Source organism: Bos taurus, chromosome 22 (assembly GCF_002263795.3).
Source record: "Bos taurus isolate L1 Dominette 01449 registration number 42190680 breed Hereford chromosome 22, ARS-UCD2.0, whole genome shotgun sequence".
In the NCBI taxonomy this organism is placed as follows: domain Eukaryota; kingdom Metazoa; phylum Chordata; class Mammalia; order Artiodactyla; family Bovidae; genus Bos; species Bos taurus.
Genome location: NC_037349.1, coordinates 54310033 through 54326135, shown reverse-complemented (window position 1 = coordinate 54326135; position 16103 = coordinate 54310033). Strand labels below are relative to the sequence as shown.

Below are 16103 nucleotides of genomic sequence, written 5' to 3'. Positions count from 1 at the left end.
CTCTCCCTGCATTTTCCTAACCCACCTAAAACCGAGCTTTTCACAATAGTTGTCCTGGAAGAGCACAGATGCAGGCCAGGTGGCCGGGGGCCTGCCGAGCCGCACGCAGCTGTCAGGCACCTGCAGAGCTCTGCGATTCAGAGCGCCAGGCCTGGACCTTCAGGGCTGGGCTGTGTCCCCTGCGTATATACCCTGCGCTCTGGACGGGCTGATAAAGCCTGCCCTCTCCAGTTACACCCATTTGCGGGCAGAGGGCCTTACTCACCCTCACGGAGGAGCACCTCAAAGCGCCTGTGACCACGAATGGAATGAGCATTCATACCCCTCACTGCGATGACTGAGATCTCTTCAGGCTGCATGTCACGCCTCTGGAGGCAGAAAATCCGGAATTACCACGGAGGGAATCCGCAGGAAGGGGAGAAACTGCCTTGTGCTGTGTGCAGCCCGTAACTACTAAAATCCAGGGCAAGAAACAACAGCGTGAAGAGGGTCGCTGTCCCCATGCCTGAGCGGGCTTGGCCCCAGGCCGACCCACCTGGTCCGAGGCTGCTGTAAGGCTTTGGCATAAGCGCTCCTCCCCTGGAGTAGAATTCTGGTGCCTCCTCACCTCCAGACTGGGCCTCAGTTTTACTCAGGAGACCTACCCTGAACGCTAATCTCAGCCAAAGGACCCAAGAGATACTGCATTAACGGGAGAAAAGCCTCCACAGGCTCCCTGCAGCCCCTTAGCTTCAAGCCCCCTAACTTCCAAAGGACAAGACTGCAGCATGCAGTTTGGCAGGGGTGTCCGAATATCTGCAGGTCAGCAGCGAAGCAGGAGGAGGGACAGGACACAGGCCTTTGGGGTTTGTGCTTCCATGTTCCAGAGACGTTGGCACCCAAAGCCCCCGGTCTCCCCACTGACCTGGGTTGGGCGTGGAAAAGTAGTGCCGCCTTGTGGCCATTTCCTGTTATTACAACGTACAAACTGGTGCTTCAAGGCACTGCACGATCAAAGGGCTGCTGCTGCTAAGTCGCTGCTGTCGTGTCCGACTCTGTCCGACCCCATAGACGGCAGCCCACCAGGCTCCCCCGTCCCTGGGATTCTCCAGGCAACAACACTGGAGTGGGTTGCCATTTCCTTCTCCAGTGCATGAAAGTGAAAAGTGAAAGTGAAGTCGCTCAGTCGTGTCCAACTCTTAGCGACCCCATGGACTGCAGCCTACCAGGCTCCTCTGTCCATGGATTTTCCAGGCAAGAGTACTGGAGTGGGTGCCACTGCCTTCTCCTGTGGGGCCTTAAATAACAAACACTTACCCTAGAAATGGGCTTCCCTTGTGGCTCAAGTGGTAATGAATCCGCCTGCAACCTGGGAGACCTGGGTTTAATCCCTGGGTTGGGAAGATCCCTTGGAAAAGGGAAAGGCTATTCATTCCAGTATCCCAGCCTAGAGAATGCCACGGACGTTGCAAAAAGTCAGATACGACGGAGTAATTTTCACTTCCGCACGATCGGGGGGAAAAGCACTTCAGACTTTCATACGGCCTGCACAGGCTCACCTGCAGCCCCTTAGCTTCAAGCCCCCTAACTTCCAAAGGACAGGAATGCAGCATAGCAGTTTCCCAGGGCTTTCTGAGTACCTGCGGGTCAAGGGTGAAGCAGGAGGAGGAATGAGACACAAGCCTTTGTGGTCTGTGGGGCGTGCTCCAAGGACATGGACCACCCAAAGCCCGCACTCCTAAAGCTCTGGCCTCCCCACTGACCTGGGTTGGGCATGGAAAAGTAGTGCCACCTTGTGGCCATTTCCTGTTATTACAACATACAGACGTGCTTCAAGGCACTGCACAATCAAAGGGCTGCGGGGCCTTAAATGAGGAACACTTAGCTAGAAGCACCCCGGCACAGGTCAGTAAGTAAAAACTTCAAAACCCATAAACAGGGGGACTTTCAACAAGTCCTATTCAAAAGGAAAGTTTCCTCAGATATTTACAAGAAATAAGGCACATTAAATGTGCAGATCCCTCACACACAGACTGTCAAAACTACACCCTTTGCCATCTGCCCTGAGTCAGAATGTCCAGCACAAAGGTCTGCAAACAGTAACTGCTGCAGATCGAGGACAGAGGGAACCTCCATGCTGATGCTGGCACTGCACACAGGCACGGGCCACTCTGGAAAAGAACACTCAGGCTTCTGAAAGGGACATCACAGCTCCATGTGAGCCCAGTACATGCTCCCGGACATACATGAGAAACTAGGGGCTGAAGTGACACGGGCATCAAGACGCACGCTGCGGGAGTATGGACAGTACTCAATACGGAACTGAAGCCAGCGGCCAGGACCACCTGCACACGGAAAACCGACCTGGGACACGTATGCCGCAGGAACTGACTCCGCTGTGAAGTGAAGAAGAAAACCATGCCTGGCAACAAGGACGGACCTAGAGATCTCTGGACTCGGGAACTTACGTAAGGGCTGCAGCCAAAGGATGGTGTAGTGCTGTCGTCTCAAACTGGACAGAAATAAACCCTCTGAGAAAACAGAAACAGTCTTAGAGTCCTGGAAACAAAATGTGCGTGCAGCAGGGACAAAAGGTACGAGCAGTTCACACTGCTACATAAAACATCAACCCTCCATCACTACACGGCACATGCAGTCCACCCAGCACTCTAAAATCCTCCCGGGGGAAGAGTCCACGCACGGAGAGCTGTGCAGACGTGTACCCCTGAACAGTGCATCTACAGCATGCACGTGGAGATCAAGTCTGTCTTTATACACTTGAGTACTGAAGTATTTTTAAAAGTGTCTATTATATTCCCCGCAGCCTGGGTCCCCTGGCTTGGTGTCCCAGGCCTAAGCAGGCTTGGTTCCCTAGCCTAGACTATCCTGGATCCAAGCGTGCTGTAGAGGTTTTGGCAGAAATGATCCCCCCTTGTACCCTAGGGCCTCCCACTTCTGCTTCGGTCTTTTATTTTAGTCCCACATGCCACTCTCTTAAATCTAACCCCAGCCTCAAGGACCCCAAAGATAAGTGACCATCCACCAGAAATAGTTTCAAAGTGAAATGGCCTCTGCATTCTCTGGTGTTCAGCTTCCTACCTACATTCTCTAAGCTTAGAGTCATCCTCTTTGTTAAGAACAACCCCTTAGCATAGTCGTTTATTTGGGTTCATATACATCTGGATGTGTTTATGGTGAGGAAAAACTTCAAAATATGTGAAACAAAAACTCACAGAAGTGAAGAGAAGTCTTTTCCAGTTCTGGCTGGTGATCTCAGCGCCCGTCCTTTAGCAGTAGAACACGCAGAGCCCTGAGAAACAGCCAAGTGATGGATACTGTCAGTCAGCTGGACCTGACTGGCATTCACAGAACATTCTTCTTAAAGCGCATCAAGTGCGTCTAAAACACTCACCAAAATGGGCTGATGTCTGGACCCCAAACAGCTGTCCTGCTGTCTAGCTCTGTGAAAGCTTTCCTTCCAAGGAGCAAGTGTTTTTTCATTTCATGGCTGAAGTCACCATCAGAAGTGATTTTTGGAGCCCAAGAAAATAAAATCTTTCACTGCTTCCACTTTTCCCTTCTATTTGCCATGAAACAAAATTGTTGAAGCCGAAGTCATAATTCTTTCGCCACCTGATGGAAAGAGCTGACTCATTGGAAAAGACCCTGATGCTGGTAGAGACCGAAAGCAAAAAGAGAAGGGGCGGCATCAGTGACTCAATGGACATGAATCTGAGCAAACTCCAGGAGACAGTGAAGGACAGGGAAGCCTGGACACGACTTAGCAACTAAACAAGGACAACGAAAGGGGGCTGTGGTCGACCAAGAAAGCGTGTTTCATCTGTGAAAATACAAACTGAAGCTTTTAAGACTGAGATCACGTGATTGCTGAGATTTGCTCTTCATTCCCCTCCAGTGAAAACCAACATGAGAGATGAGTGCATGAAAGAGGATGCAAATATATGTTGAAACTGATGACAGGTGCTTGGAGACTCGTGGGATTACTCTCTCTGCTTTCTTTGTATGTTTGAAATTTTCTAGAAGAATAAGTTCAAATATATCTGGAGAGAGTTTAGCTTACACAGGTTTCTGTTGGAAAACTTTTGGCCAAGTTTTCCGTTGGAAACATGACTTTGTAATCAGAAAGGAAGTACCTGAGACCCTCGTGAACATACACATTCTCGGCCCCACGGCAGACTTACTCGATCAGAGTCGGAAGATGAAGCGTAAGGAAGTCGGCTTTCTTACAGCCTCCCCTGTGAACCCACTGCAGCGCAGCGCAAGTCTGCGCCCAGCAGTTGCGATCAGGTGACCCCACGGGCCTCACCGAGGTCCCACGGCTCTTCGTGACCCCTAGACTAAGGCTGCGCCACCTGCAGCTCCGAGAGCCGTTTCAGCACAGTGGTGAGCAGGTGTGAGCTAGACAATTTGGCCTATCCAGTGAGGAACAGGATACAGGGAAAGGAAATTCTGCCTGGACACGGCAGCGTGAGGGCAAGGGGGCATTGACAGACCTTCCCAGGGTGAGAGACCTGGGCGTGTTTGAAGGCTGAGGGTGGAAGCTGCTGGACAGAAAGACTGGAGACAGAAGACTAGCATCTGGGGCTCCAGCCCCACGATGGCAGGAGAGCAGGGACGCCCCAGTGGGAAAGGAGCGGCGAGAGCGCTTGGCTAAGGTGATGTGTTAAGAGCAACACCTGTGGTGTCTCCATTCTTCTTCATGACTACCAAGCTCTTCCTGTTAAGTGCCCATCTCACTTCTATAAAGGAAAAAAAAAAGGGTTTCATATGATTATCATGTTAGAAACGGTCATTTTATTCTTAAATAAACCTTCATTTTAGAAGATTAATCTTGAGTTCCTGGTGCCCACATATTTTTATCGAGCACCCCGTACCCCACTTTTTAAAAAAGTGTCCACTTATGTAAACATACCATTTTCTTAGATGATTTTACTATTCATGAGGGAAGTTTTTGTTAAGGATATACTTGAATATTGAGTTTTTCCTATCATGTTGCATTCTGCTGCCCTTGGCAAAGTATACCGTAGATTTTCGTGAAAAGTGAAAGCCACTCAGTCATGTCCGACTCTGTGCAACCCCATGGACTATGTAGTCCATGGAATTCTCCAGGCCAGAATACTGGACCGGGCAGCCTTTCCCTTCTGCAGGGGATGTTCCCAACCCAGGGACTGATCCCTGGTCTCCCGCATTGAAGGTGGATTCTTTACCAGCTGAGCCACAGGGAAGCCCAAGAATGCTGGAGAGGGTAGCCTATCCCTTCTTCAGCGGATCTTCCTGGCCCAGGAATCAAACCAGGGTCTCCTGCATTGCAGGCTGATTTTTTACCAACCGAGCTATTGGGGAATCCCATAGATTTTCAATCTTCGTCTATTTTTTGTCATCCAGATGTATCTTCTGTTTTTTTTTTTTTAAATGCATTTATTTTACAGCTGTGACTTTACTATGGACTGTAAATAAAGAAATAGAAATAAAAAATGAAAAAAAAAAAGCGACACCCATGTTGACCTAATACTCACCCTGTACAGTAGCTGGGAGCCATGGGTCCCTACTAAGCACCAGAAATGCAGCAAGTCTGAACTGAAAAATGCTGCAGAAATATAATACCCACCAGACTCTGAGGATTTAGTAAAAAGAAAACCAGTACCAACCATGTAAATCATTTTCATGTTGACTGCGTGCCAAATTGACAGTGTTTGGGGTACATTAAAGTGTATTATTAAAATTGATTTTACCTCTTTCTTTCTGCATTCTTTAATGTGACTTCGAAGGAATTTTCCATCTCATGGCTTGCATGATACTTCTATTTCAGAAGCCAGAAGGAGAGAAAGAAGAAGCTGGCCCAAAGAGCCCTATCTCACAAAATAAACCTGTTTCTAGACCCCAAACTCTGCCTCGGTCACACCAAGGTTGGGCTACACTGATGCAAAAAGTGCCTGATAAGCCAGCTAACCATTGGTACAAACAAAAGACCGTGGACCGTGTACACACTTTGTTCTCAGATGCCATTTACACACGGCAGGTACTTGGGTGACGCCGCGTCCCTGTCTGTTCACGAGGCCGGGCCCTCAAGGCCGTGCGGCAGGAAGGGAAGCACCACCCAGCGGGCAGGGAACGCTCTGCGGGGCAGACAGACAGGTGCAGGCTGGCCTCAGCGTCATCCGCACTCCGACGGGAATCATGAGCTGGGAAGGCCAGTCCTTCCCTGGAGACACAGTCCTCCTCCGGAGAACTCTGGGGCCGGGTCTGCGTGTGCCCTGCCCAGTCCGCGCCCCCTTCCACAGCAGGGGGTGGGCGGCGGGGTACTTCCCGGGCGCAGCCTCCCCGGCCCCTCCGCCCTCCCTTCCTTCCCCAGCTCGCCTGGGCTCTGCACCCGCAGGCCTCCTTTCTGCACTTTCCTGTTCCCAGGATCAGAGGGCGAGGGGACCAGGGAGCAAGGGTGTTCTGTTTGCTCGCGGGGGCTGTTATCTAAGATCAACACCCGCAGCTCCCGTCTCCACGGTGGAGGGAGGCCTCATGTCGCAGCAGGGGCCTGGTCACCATAGACGCTTTGGGTTTTGTTTTTTGTTTTTTTGCTGGGGTTGGCAAGGAGAGGCTCTGGAAAAGCTGCCGGCTGTCTCGAACATCTCCCCACCTCACTCCACCTTCAGCCCTTCTGGGCGCCCAAGGTCAGGAGCCCTGTGCTCAGGGGGCTCACAAGGGGAAGGTCTCCAGGGGACACGCTTACACTCTCCTGGGACTGATGGAGCCTCCTGGTAGAAGTTTTCCAGCAGAAGGTACTTGGTCCCCACACTGCACTGTGGGGCTCAGTCCGGCCCCTCCCAGGTCCCCCGTCCCTAGAGTCTGCACAAGGTCCATCTCCCTGAGGTCCATCTACATCCGGTCAGCATCTGACGGCCAAAGGTCTGCTGGCGGCCCCAGCCCCTTCCTGATTCGGAGCCCGCTGGCAGCCCACACAGCCACTGAGGGCGGCGTGGCTTTGGGGCAAGGGTGGCCCCTTTAAACAGTCAGTTCTCCCCATGAAACAAGAGGTGCAGCCTCCCAAGTCTTCAAGGTCAACCGCTCACTCCACTGCCCACGAGCCTTCAACGTCTTCCCTCCTCCAGATCAAAGCCCAGATGCCTGGTGCCAGGAGCTTCCCAAGGGTGCTCGTCCTCACCCCGCCCCTCCCTCCAGGCCTTTCCTCACAACCCACTCCTCCCCACCCCGCCGCCGTCCTCCAAGCACCCCAGCTCCTGGCCGGCGGCTGCACACGGTTCACAGCCGCGCCTGCCGCTCACCTCCGCTCCGGCCCTCTGCCCGCAGCGGGCCTCCCTTCACAGCCTGGCCCCGCTGCTGCAGCCCCAACGGGGGCGGCCTTCCCACCCTCCCAGCTCGAGCGCGGCCAGAAGCAAGTTCCTGCTCTGACTGACACTAGAACGTCTACGCAGACCACACACCGAGCCCTCAGGAGTCACCGCCTGGGCATCCAGTGGGACGAAGGGCTCCGGGCAGGTTAGGAAGCCCCCGTGTGGTTGAGCAGCTCGTCATTGGGGAACATGGGATGTGGCTGAGGCTGGCCAAGGTACGAAGAACAGCTACCGTCTGATACTTGACAGCTTACAAAGGATGTGACATCAGTCACCTCGGTCCATCCTCAAAGGCACTCTGAGAAGCAGCCATGTGCAGGGGACGCTCAGTGACCTTGCTGAGGCCAGCGTGCATGTGGTCACCCTTGGCAGCACTGGGTCCTGGCTTTCCCACCCCTGGGGCCACTCTGCTGCCTCTCAGGGCCTGGCCGGGGGAGGAGAGACAAGCCCATGTGTTAAGAAAGACCATGCAGAGCGGAGCCATCACCCCCTTCCTCCCAGAGGCGAGGACGGGCCTTCAGCCCCTGCTGGAGACGGTCCCTGCCCCGCTCCTCCAGTTTCCTCATCTGAAAAACGGGGCTTCCCTCCGGGCGGCCTGAGAATGCCAGGAGGCAGGCTCTCACGTGCTCGAGGCCATGGGAGCCAGAGCAGCGTCCCTCACGAGGCCCGAGGCAGCACAAGCCCCCAAGATCAAGCGACGGTGCCTGGTTCATCACCGATTCCGTGGACATGAACTTGGGCAAACTCGGGGAGAGGATGAGGGATGGGGACGCCTGGAGGTCTGCAGTCTATGGGGTCACAGAGTCGGACACGACTTGGCAACTGAACAACAGCAACCGACCTGGTTCTATCCCAGGAGGAGGAGGGGAGCAGAAAGGCCAGCAGGTCACAGCTGCTGAGCAGCAACGCCGGGCTGGCCCCAGGGCACACTCTCCTTCCTCCCGCCCAAGCCGAGGCGGGCACTCCTGGGCACAGGAGGGGCAGGTGGCCCCACGGGGCCGCCCCAGCCAACTCAGCCATCTCTCAGGGCATTTGACCTCTGCTGGTGACGTCTCCCAGGTGGGTGATGCAAGCATTTTTAGTTCCCAAGGAATGGCACTCAGCCCCCAGATGCCAAGCTGCCCTGAGAGACGGCTGCTGGTTTCAGACAAACACAGACTGCCCTATATAAGAACCAGACGGCCGCCAGGCGCCACCTCCGCCCGGAACCCCAGGTAGGCACTCTGGGGACGCTTGCATATGGGGGTTCTGTTTACGGGTCTAACTCACGGCAACACCCGCAGGCCCTTCTGAACACGGGGAGGTCACAGGGCCCCGTGCTACCCGGCTGCTCCCAGCTGGACTTGGGAGCGGCCCCGGTGCCCCCGTGTCTCCTGGGAGGCCAGTTCGCCTTCCTCAGCCCTCCTCCAGAAACTTGGTGCAAGGTTCTCAGGGCTGGGGACAAAGGATGTGGACAGTCCCACTGCCAAGCATCCGCCCCCGAGAGAGAAGTCTTGGGAAGGAGCCCTCATGCTCCTACCTGGGGAGGTGGGCAGATGGCATTTCTGGGGGAGAGCTGCTCCAGACAGCAGGCACCCCGGGTCCACCAGCCACCATCTCTCTGCCCGGCCCAGAGACCCTCTCTCCTCCAGGTCCATCTGCCTCCAGCCAGGGAGCCATGCCCGCCCCGTGGACCATCTGCAGCCTGCTGCTGCTCAGCGTGCTCTGCATGGACTTGGCCATGGCGGGCTCCAGCTTTCTGAGCCCCGAACATCAGAAACTGCAGGTGAGACGCCACCCCAGGAGCCCCATGTCCTGAATGCCCCGAGCCGTGTGAGCTGGGCAGTGGCTCGCCCTGTCTGAGCTTCAGCTTTCTCCCCGAGCCCGAAGGAGGGCTCTGGGTCTGACCGTGAGTCCACACCTCACCTTGCTTCTCGGAGGAGAGCGGGGATTCAGGGCCTGAGGGGAGCACCTCCTCTTTCCTGCAGAGAAAGGAAGCTAAGAAGCCATCAGGCAGACTGAAGCCCCGGACCCTGGAAGGCCAGTTTGACCCGGAGGTGGGAAGTCAGGCGGAAGGTGCAGAGGACGAGCTGGAAATCCGGGTGGGTTCCTCTGCAGTAGGAGGTGGGGTGGGGAGGGCGGCTACCCACAGACACCCACTTAGCAGCTACTCAAGGGACATCAAACAGCAGGACAACAGCAGGCTCCACACCCCTGGCTCTGCTAGGTCTCTGCCATCAACAGGCCAATGTCTAAGGAAATCTGCTGCACAAGGATGAGCCCCAGCAGAGGGGAGGGGGCCTGCCAGCGAGTATTCACAGATAGTCAGGAAGGAGGAGCTGCTCACAGGCTGCAGGTGTCTCCCCGCAGAAAACCTTCCGATGGGCTCAGGGCCCTCTCGGACCTGACCTTACCCTATCTTGGCAGGGCGGCACCCTGGATGGGGAAACCCCACCTGCAGGCCAGGATGGAGCCCTGCAGGCTTGCTTGGGCTCAGGAATCCTGCACAGGGCAAGGGCGCCATTGGGAGAGAACGGGAGGGCCAGGAGAGACAGGGCATGAAGGCGTTTTATGGGCCCCCCGCCACGTGACCTTCCTGCCGGGGGGCCTGGCTGTGGTCCTGGGAAAGGACTGACAAGGGTTTAGGTGGAGATGGGCATCTCCGTGCAGGGCGACCAGTGTCCCCCAAGGTGCCCAGTCACCACCGAGCTGCCGCACCCTCTCGGCCTCACTTTCCACGGCTCCGCCCTCCTGCACGTGAGCGTACTCCGTCGCTTCAGTTGTTCCGACTCCTTGCAACCCCATGGACTGTAGCCCACCAGGCTCCCCTGCCCATGGGATTCTCCAGGCAAGAATACCGGAGTGGGTTGCCATGCCCTCCTCCAGGGGGTCTTCCCGACCAGGGATTGAACCCATGTCTCTTACATCACCTGCATTGCCAGGTGGGTTCTCTACAACTGGCACCACCTGGGAAGCCCTTCTACCCTGCTTGGCACTGAATCTCTACAGCCACTGGTGGGGTCAGTACAGCTGGTCTCTGTGGCCTCGTGTAGAGTTGAGGAACAGAGGTTCAGCCAGGGGAACCCGCTGGCCCAAGAGGTCACCGCCTGCAGGTGCCGAGGTGGGACCCACGGCCTGGGGGGCTCGGGTCCCCAAGCCCTCGGTCTCCACCGCCGGTCTGGCAGAGAGAGCAAGTGCCGGGAAGTCTCCTCTGCCCACCTCTGCTCCGGTCAGAGGTCAAATCCCCAGCCCCCAGCCCCTGACTCTCCCCAGGCGCCGCCCCCACCACGTGTGAGACCCCACCCGTCATGTTCCTACTTCACGGCGGCCTGCAGATTCTTAGATTAAAACCAGGGAACTTTCCTGATGAGACTGCCAGGCCCAGCGGGGCAAGGGAAGCCCTGGGACCGCTCAGATGGGGCAACTGTCCCACTCTTGGCTGGGACTGTCCAGTTTCCACAGAGGCAACAGCAGGCCCTGCCTCAGCTGGAACCAGGAGTGCGTGATGTCCAGAGTTGGGGGGTCCCACCAGATGTGGGGGAAGCCTGAGACACAGGCCACACAGTGTGGGCTGCGTGCCCCAAAGCCTCCAGTCCCGGGGTCCCACCTCAGGCACCGCAGGCCCCTCCACTCGCTCCAAACGTTTTCCTGAAATGGAGTCTCAGAGCAGAACGCCTTACAGACCAAGTCCTGTCCCGCCCCACCGGTCACCCATGGACTAGTTAGACACTGGGGCCAAGGGGCCCGTTTCCAGCCCCTCGAAGCCGCGCTCTCTCCCATCCGACAGCTGCCTCACCTCCTGTCAGCTGCCCCTCGCCCGGCTCCAGGGTGAAGACCAGCCCAGCAGGTCCCCAGCTCAGTGTCCACGGAACCCCAAAGTCTGCTAGGGTCACCTGACCACTCGCATCGGCCACAGGGCTGGAGAGGAAATGAATATTTACTGAAGGTAGAGAACAGAGGGGCCTCAGTTCCCCCCGAATTAATTACGTCATCTCCACAGCTCCATCTTCACGGTGGAGGCAAGAGGGGGAGGCAGATTTTAAAAGGGAACCCACATTTTATTGTTGTTGTAACAACACCTCAGAGCACCCCTGCTCACCTGTGAAACGGGAGGCAGAGAGAAAGGCACTCAGCCCGGGCCTGAGCAGGGCAAGGGCTGCACCCCTGCTGGGGGCAGGAGGACCGAGGGCTCCCTTTCGGCCCCAAGATCCCTTCGTGGACTCACCCAGGAGCTCTGTCACCAACATGGCCAGGAACTGGATGAGCGGAGGCGCGCACGGTCTCCACTCCTCTGGAGAGAAACAACCATGTGGCTGCAAACAGAGTTCCTTCCTGGTCACCCAAATCTTTGAGCTTCAACAAGTCGTCTCATAGGCTGCCGAGAAACTAGGAGATGTGGGCTGATCCCCCTGTAGAAGGGAAGAGACAGAGGCACAGAAAGTACAGCCTTGGCTCGGAGCATCGATCGAGGAAGAGGTCAACATCCTATCTGGTCCAACACGGAACAAGGAAGGGCCAGTGCAGTCGAGAGGAAGAGCTCCTGGGAAGGGAGGGAGGCGGTGCAGAGACCGTCCCCCGGGCCGGAGCTGCGTCCACCGGGGAGAGCCCTGACCCCACATCATGCTCCCAGCTGTACCTCCATCACTGGCCATTCCGTCTGACGTCTTCCGATCTAGGGGACCCTACAGCTTTTATCAGTAACCTCTTCAGAGCCAGGTAAAGAGGGTACAAGGTGAGCCTCCTAAGGATCGTGGAGTGGTAAGATCAGGCCCGGGACGGACAGCAAACTGGCTAAGCCACCCCTCGGGGGGCCTGTCAGACCCCAGGCCTTTCCTTCTTCCCCTCCTGAGAGCACAGGGCCTCTTCTGGGGTGGGGGTGCAGGGGGCAGGGGTGGGAGGGTGCAGGTGACCTCTGACAATTCCTGGGTGGTCCTCCTCCTAGTTCAACGCCCCCTTTAACATTGGGATCAAGCTAGCAGGGGCTCAGTCCCTCCAGCATGGCCAGACGTTGGGGAAGTTTCTTCAGGACATCCTTTGGGAAGAAGCTGAAGGTAAGTCCTTGCCCAGCTCAGCTCAATTCCAAGCTTCGCCTGAGTCCCAGTGGGAGCCTGCCCATGAGTAACAAAACAGGTTTCATTCCCCACCCTGCCTCTCAAAAGAGCTTCTAATTCCTCTTTCCCAAAGAGTCGTCACTCAGTACCCGTGGGGGATTGGGTCCAGGGCCCCAGCTTTTAGGGGACGGGCCGAAGTGGCACAGTCCAACTCTGGGCCGCTCCTCTCGCCGTTACAGCACATCTCCTCCGCCCCCTGTGGAAGGGAAGCCAAACCGGAGGGCAACGGGAGGAGAGCAGACACAGTTGAGGTTTTTTTGGTGGTTTTTCTTTTTTTGGCTACACTGTAAAGCGTGGGGATCTTAAGTTCCCCAACCAGGGATCAAACCCGTGCCCCTGTAGTGGAAGCATGGAGTCTTAACCAGTGGACCGCCAGGGAAGTCCCGGACACAGCTCTTTGACTTGACCTCTTGCGTTTCAGAAACCCTGGCTAACGAGTGAGTGGCCCTGGGACCAACCACCTGTCCGTTCTCCCACCCTCAGAAGCTCTCACCTGGCTTCCGGGACACTTCCGAGACCACGTGGGGCTCTGAGGGGTACTAGAGTAGGCAGTGAATAAATGCTCAGATGGATGCAAAGGTTCAAAATGTTTATTTCACCAAAGACAGAAATTTCACATTTCAATGAAAACCAACGCGCCCCCGCAATTCCTGGTCTGTGGTCAATAGAGAGAAGAAGGCTGAGGAAAAGCATAAAGCAAGGAGGTGTGAATGCTGAGAAAACCAAACCAGATCCACTCCTACAAGCAGATACGGCTGCTGGGGGATTGTAGGAGCGGAGGTGGAGGAGACAGCGGAACAGGAAGGGGAAAGGAGGGGCAAGAAGGAGGAAAAGAAAAAGACAAAAGTTCCTTTAAATAGCAGAGCTTCCCAGGGGCAAAGCTGCAATGGGGGCTTCTTATTAACAACCAGCAAGGGCTGTGTGCACAGGGAAACTTCTGGTGACGCCATCAGAGCCAGTGTCCCTGAACTGACATTCACGCAGACAGGATGCTGGGAAAGGGAAAGCCTGACTTTGAGGCTGGACCTAAGTGGGGCACTAACAATGGTGACGGCCACTGCTGGACATGGCTGACCTAACCCCTCCCTCCTCCTCACCCAATGCGCAGCGGATGCCACCTCCTGTGGCTGAGACTGACCACTGCCTTGGTCCCTTTGTTGATCTGGGACATGAAGTTGATGTCCAAACACACTTGTGACCCCAGCTCAGGGCTGAATGAGCCTTGATCGTTAAGCACACAACTTAATTCCAGCGAAGACCCAGTCTTCATGGAAGGGATGTCACTTAGCACTCACTTGCACTTCGGTGCAAACATGTGAGCTGACTCAAGAGCCGGTGGCGATGGGTGGGCAATCACGGGGGAGGAGCACCACCCAGCCACCCACCTGACATGCACACCCATCACCAACATGCAGGACACCCCTCTGTGGAGCCAGGGCCACAGCCACACTTGGGAAAAACCTTGGTCACAGAGAACTCCCTCTAGGAGCCAAGTACCTTCTCCAGTGAAGCTCTGCCCACCCGGCAATCAAGCATGTGTGCATGCTAAGTCACTTCAGTCTTGTCTGACTCACTGCAACCCTATGGACTGTACTTACTCCAGGCAAGAATACTAGAGTAGGTTGCCATGCCTGACTCCACGGGATCTTCCCGACCCAGGGATTGAACCCGCCTCTCTTACATCTTCTGCATTGGCAGGTGAGTTCTTTACCACTAGCACCACCAGGGAACCCCCCAGGCACTCAAGACAAAGCACTAACCACTGATCACACTTGGTGGGCACCCAGAACCCATCCCATCATCCCTCAGCGAAGAGCCACTTGTGGTCTGAGGAACATCACTGTGTCAGAAAGCCTCTTAGAAACAGTCTGGGGCCCCGCCCCCACCCCAGGACAGGTAAGGATCTGCTTTCTAACAAGACCCCCAGGTGCATATAAAGTGGTTTAGAGGCCACAGGGTCCTATTCACGAGCAGAGCCCAGTCCCCCACCTGGCTTGGAGCAAGTGTCGACTCTCCTGTGACAAGAAAATGCAGGCCTGGCCAGTGGACCTCAACAAAACTGAGCGCACGGGAAACAGCTGTCCTGCCTCCTCTCTGATTCACCTCCCCCCGCCCCCCAGCCCTCTAAGCCTCAGCTCTGATGTCAACGCCAGGCCTGTCCATCGGGCGGGCAACACACATACTTCTCCATCTCTCAGAGCACCCCACACTGACGATCTGACCGCCCAGTAACAGCTCAACGAGCCCTTGCTTATGAAAGCATCTGCATCCAAGTGGTGATCACAGTTTGAAAAGCTTTGTCCCCACAGGAGGAATCTAAGGTACTGGAAAGCAGGTGAACGGCTTGGGTTGGGGGAGGCAGGGAGGAAGCTGGAGCCTCCAGCCCCTCGCTCTGATTCAGAGACCAACATGCGGGCCTGGAGCTGAGTCACATCCCAGCTCCAAAGTTGAGCAGGGGTGCCACCCTAGCCCACCGCCCTCTTCTCAACACCCAGAGGAGGACCTAAGTCCTGAACATGTTCAAAGGGCCCAAGAAACCCACTCCTGACCTGATGGACAAGCAGCCAGATGGGGCTCAGGGGAGGACGGGTGTCAGGCCCCAGGGAACGCTGGTCACCGGCTGCCCCCTCCTCAGAGACAAGGCCTTACTCCTTCCTCAAGGGCCACACCAGCCTTCTCTCCCACTCGCCCAGGTCATTCACCCCACACACAGATGATAAGCACCTACTCTGCCCTGGGCGCTCTCACCGGCCCAGGCAGCATGGTGGGCTGGAAAGCTACAGGCTTCAGGCTTGAACGTGAACACCAGCTGCCGGATCCACCCACGACGCTGACCTGTGCAGGCTCTCCCCACGTGCAACGCCACCCCCACTGGCCACTGTCAAGAATGATCCAAGCATCTCCCGGTGGGACACCCGCACACTGTCTTAACGGCCGCGTTTGCTGCATTCTTCCTGGGCAGCCCTGGCGCTCGGATGGTAAAGAATCTGCCTGCAATGCAGGAGACCCAGGTTCGACCCCTGGGTTGGAGAAGATCCCCTAGAGAAGGGAATGGCTGCCCACTCCGGTATTCTTGCCTGGAGAATCCCGTAGATAAAGGAGCCTGGCGGCTACAGTCTCAGGTCACAAAGAGTCAGACATGACTCACTTGCAGAGTCAGACACGACTGAACGACCAACACTTTCACTTACTGCTTACATGAATTTAGTGTACTTTAAGTTATTTTCACACAAAAAAACCACTTATGAGGGAGAAAACTGAAGTCTAGAGGCATTAAGCGACTTCCCAAGGCCACAGAGCAAACAAGTTTCTGACTCACCCAGAGCTACAGGCTCAGGCCACACTGGCACACTCAGCTGCACACTCGGTGACCAACATCACTGCCTGACCCTGCTGCCTGAGGTCCCAGGGGTTCCTTTTGTTTCTATTTCTCATTTTCCTTCACAATACATGGGGTCAGCTTGGGGTGGGCTGAGGACAATTTCAAGTCAATAACTGGCAGAAAAACTGATCACAGGGAACACACTTGAGAATACACAGCATTTCTAGCCTGGTCCCACGTCAGCCTGCTCACACCTGCTCCTGCACACGTCCCTCCTCGACACCAACTCCGGTGCTCTGAAGCTGGTGAACTTATCCCCAGGCTGAGCAAGGTATTTGCCACATA

General features: G+C 55.8%; 1 protein-coding gene across 2 annotated transcripts; it reads left to right on the top strand.

The window, feature by feature from the left end:
- The first annotated feature begins 8929 nt into the window (after nucleotides 1-8929).
- GHRL (ghrelin and obestatin prepropeptide) lies at nucleotides 8930-13011 on the top strand. 2 transcript variants are annotated; one of them, XM_005223021.5, is made up of 4 exons: nucleotides 8930-9111; nucleotides 9314-9427; nucleotides 12268-12376; nucleotides 12616-12701. In XM_005223021.5, the coding sequence occupies exons 1-4, from the start codon at nucleotides 9004-9006 to the stop codon at nucleotides 12684-12686; spliced, it is 402 nt and encodes a 133-aa protein (XP_005223078.2). In that variant the 5' UTR covers nucleotides 8930-9003; the 3' UTR covers nucleotides 12687-12701. The 2 variants fall into 2 exon arrangements, with proteins under 2 accessions (XP_005223078.2, NP_776492.1); NM_174067.2 differs by lacking the exon at nucleotides 12616-12701 and adding an exon at nucleotides 12858-13011 and having other exon boundaries at nucleotides 9001-9111.
- The last annotated feature ends 3092 nt before the right edge of the window (nucleotides 13012-16103 follow it).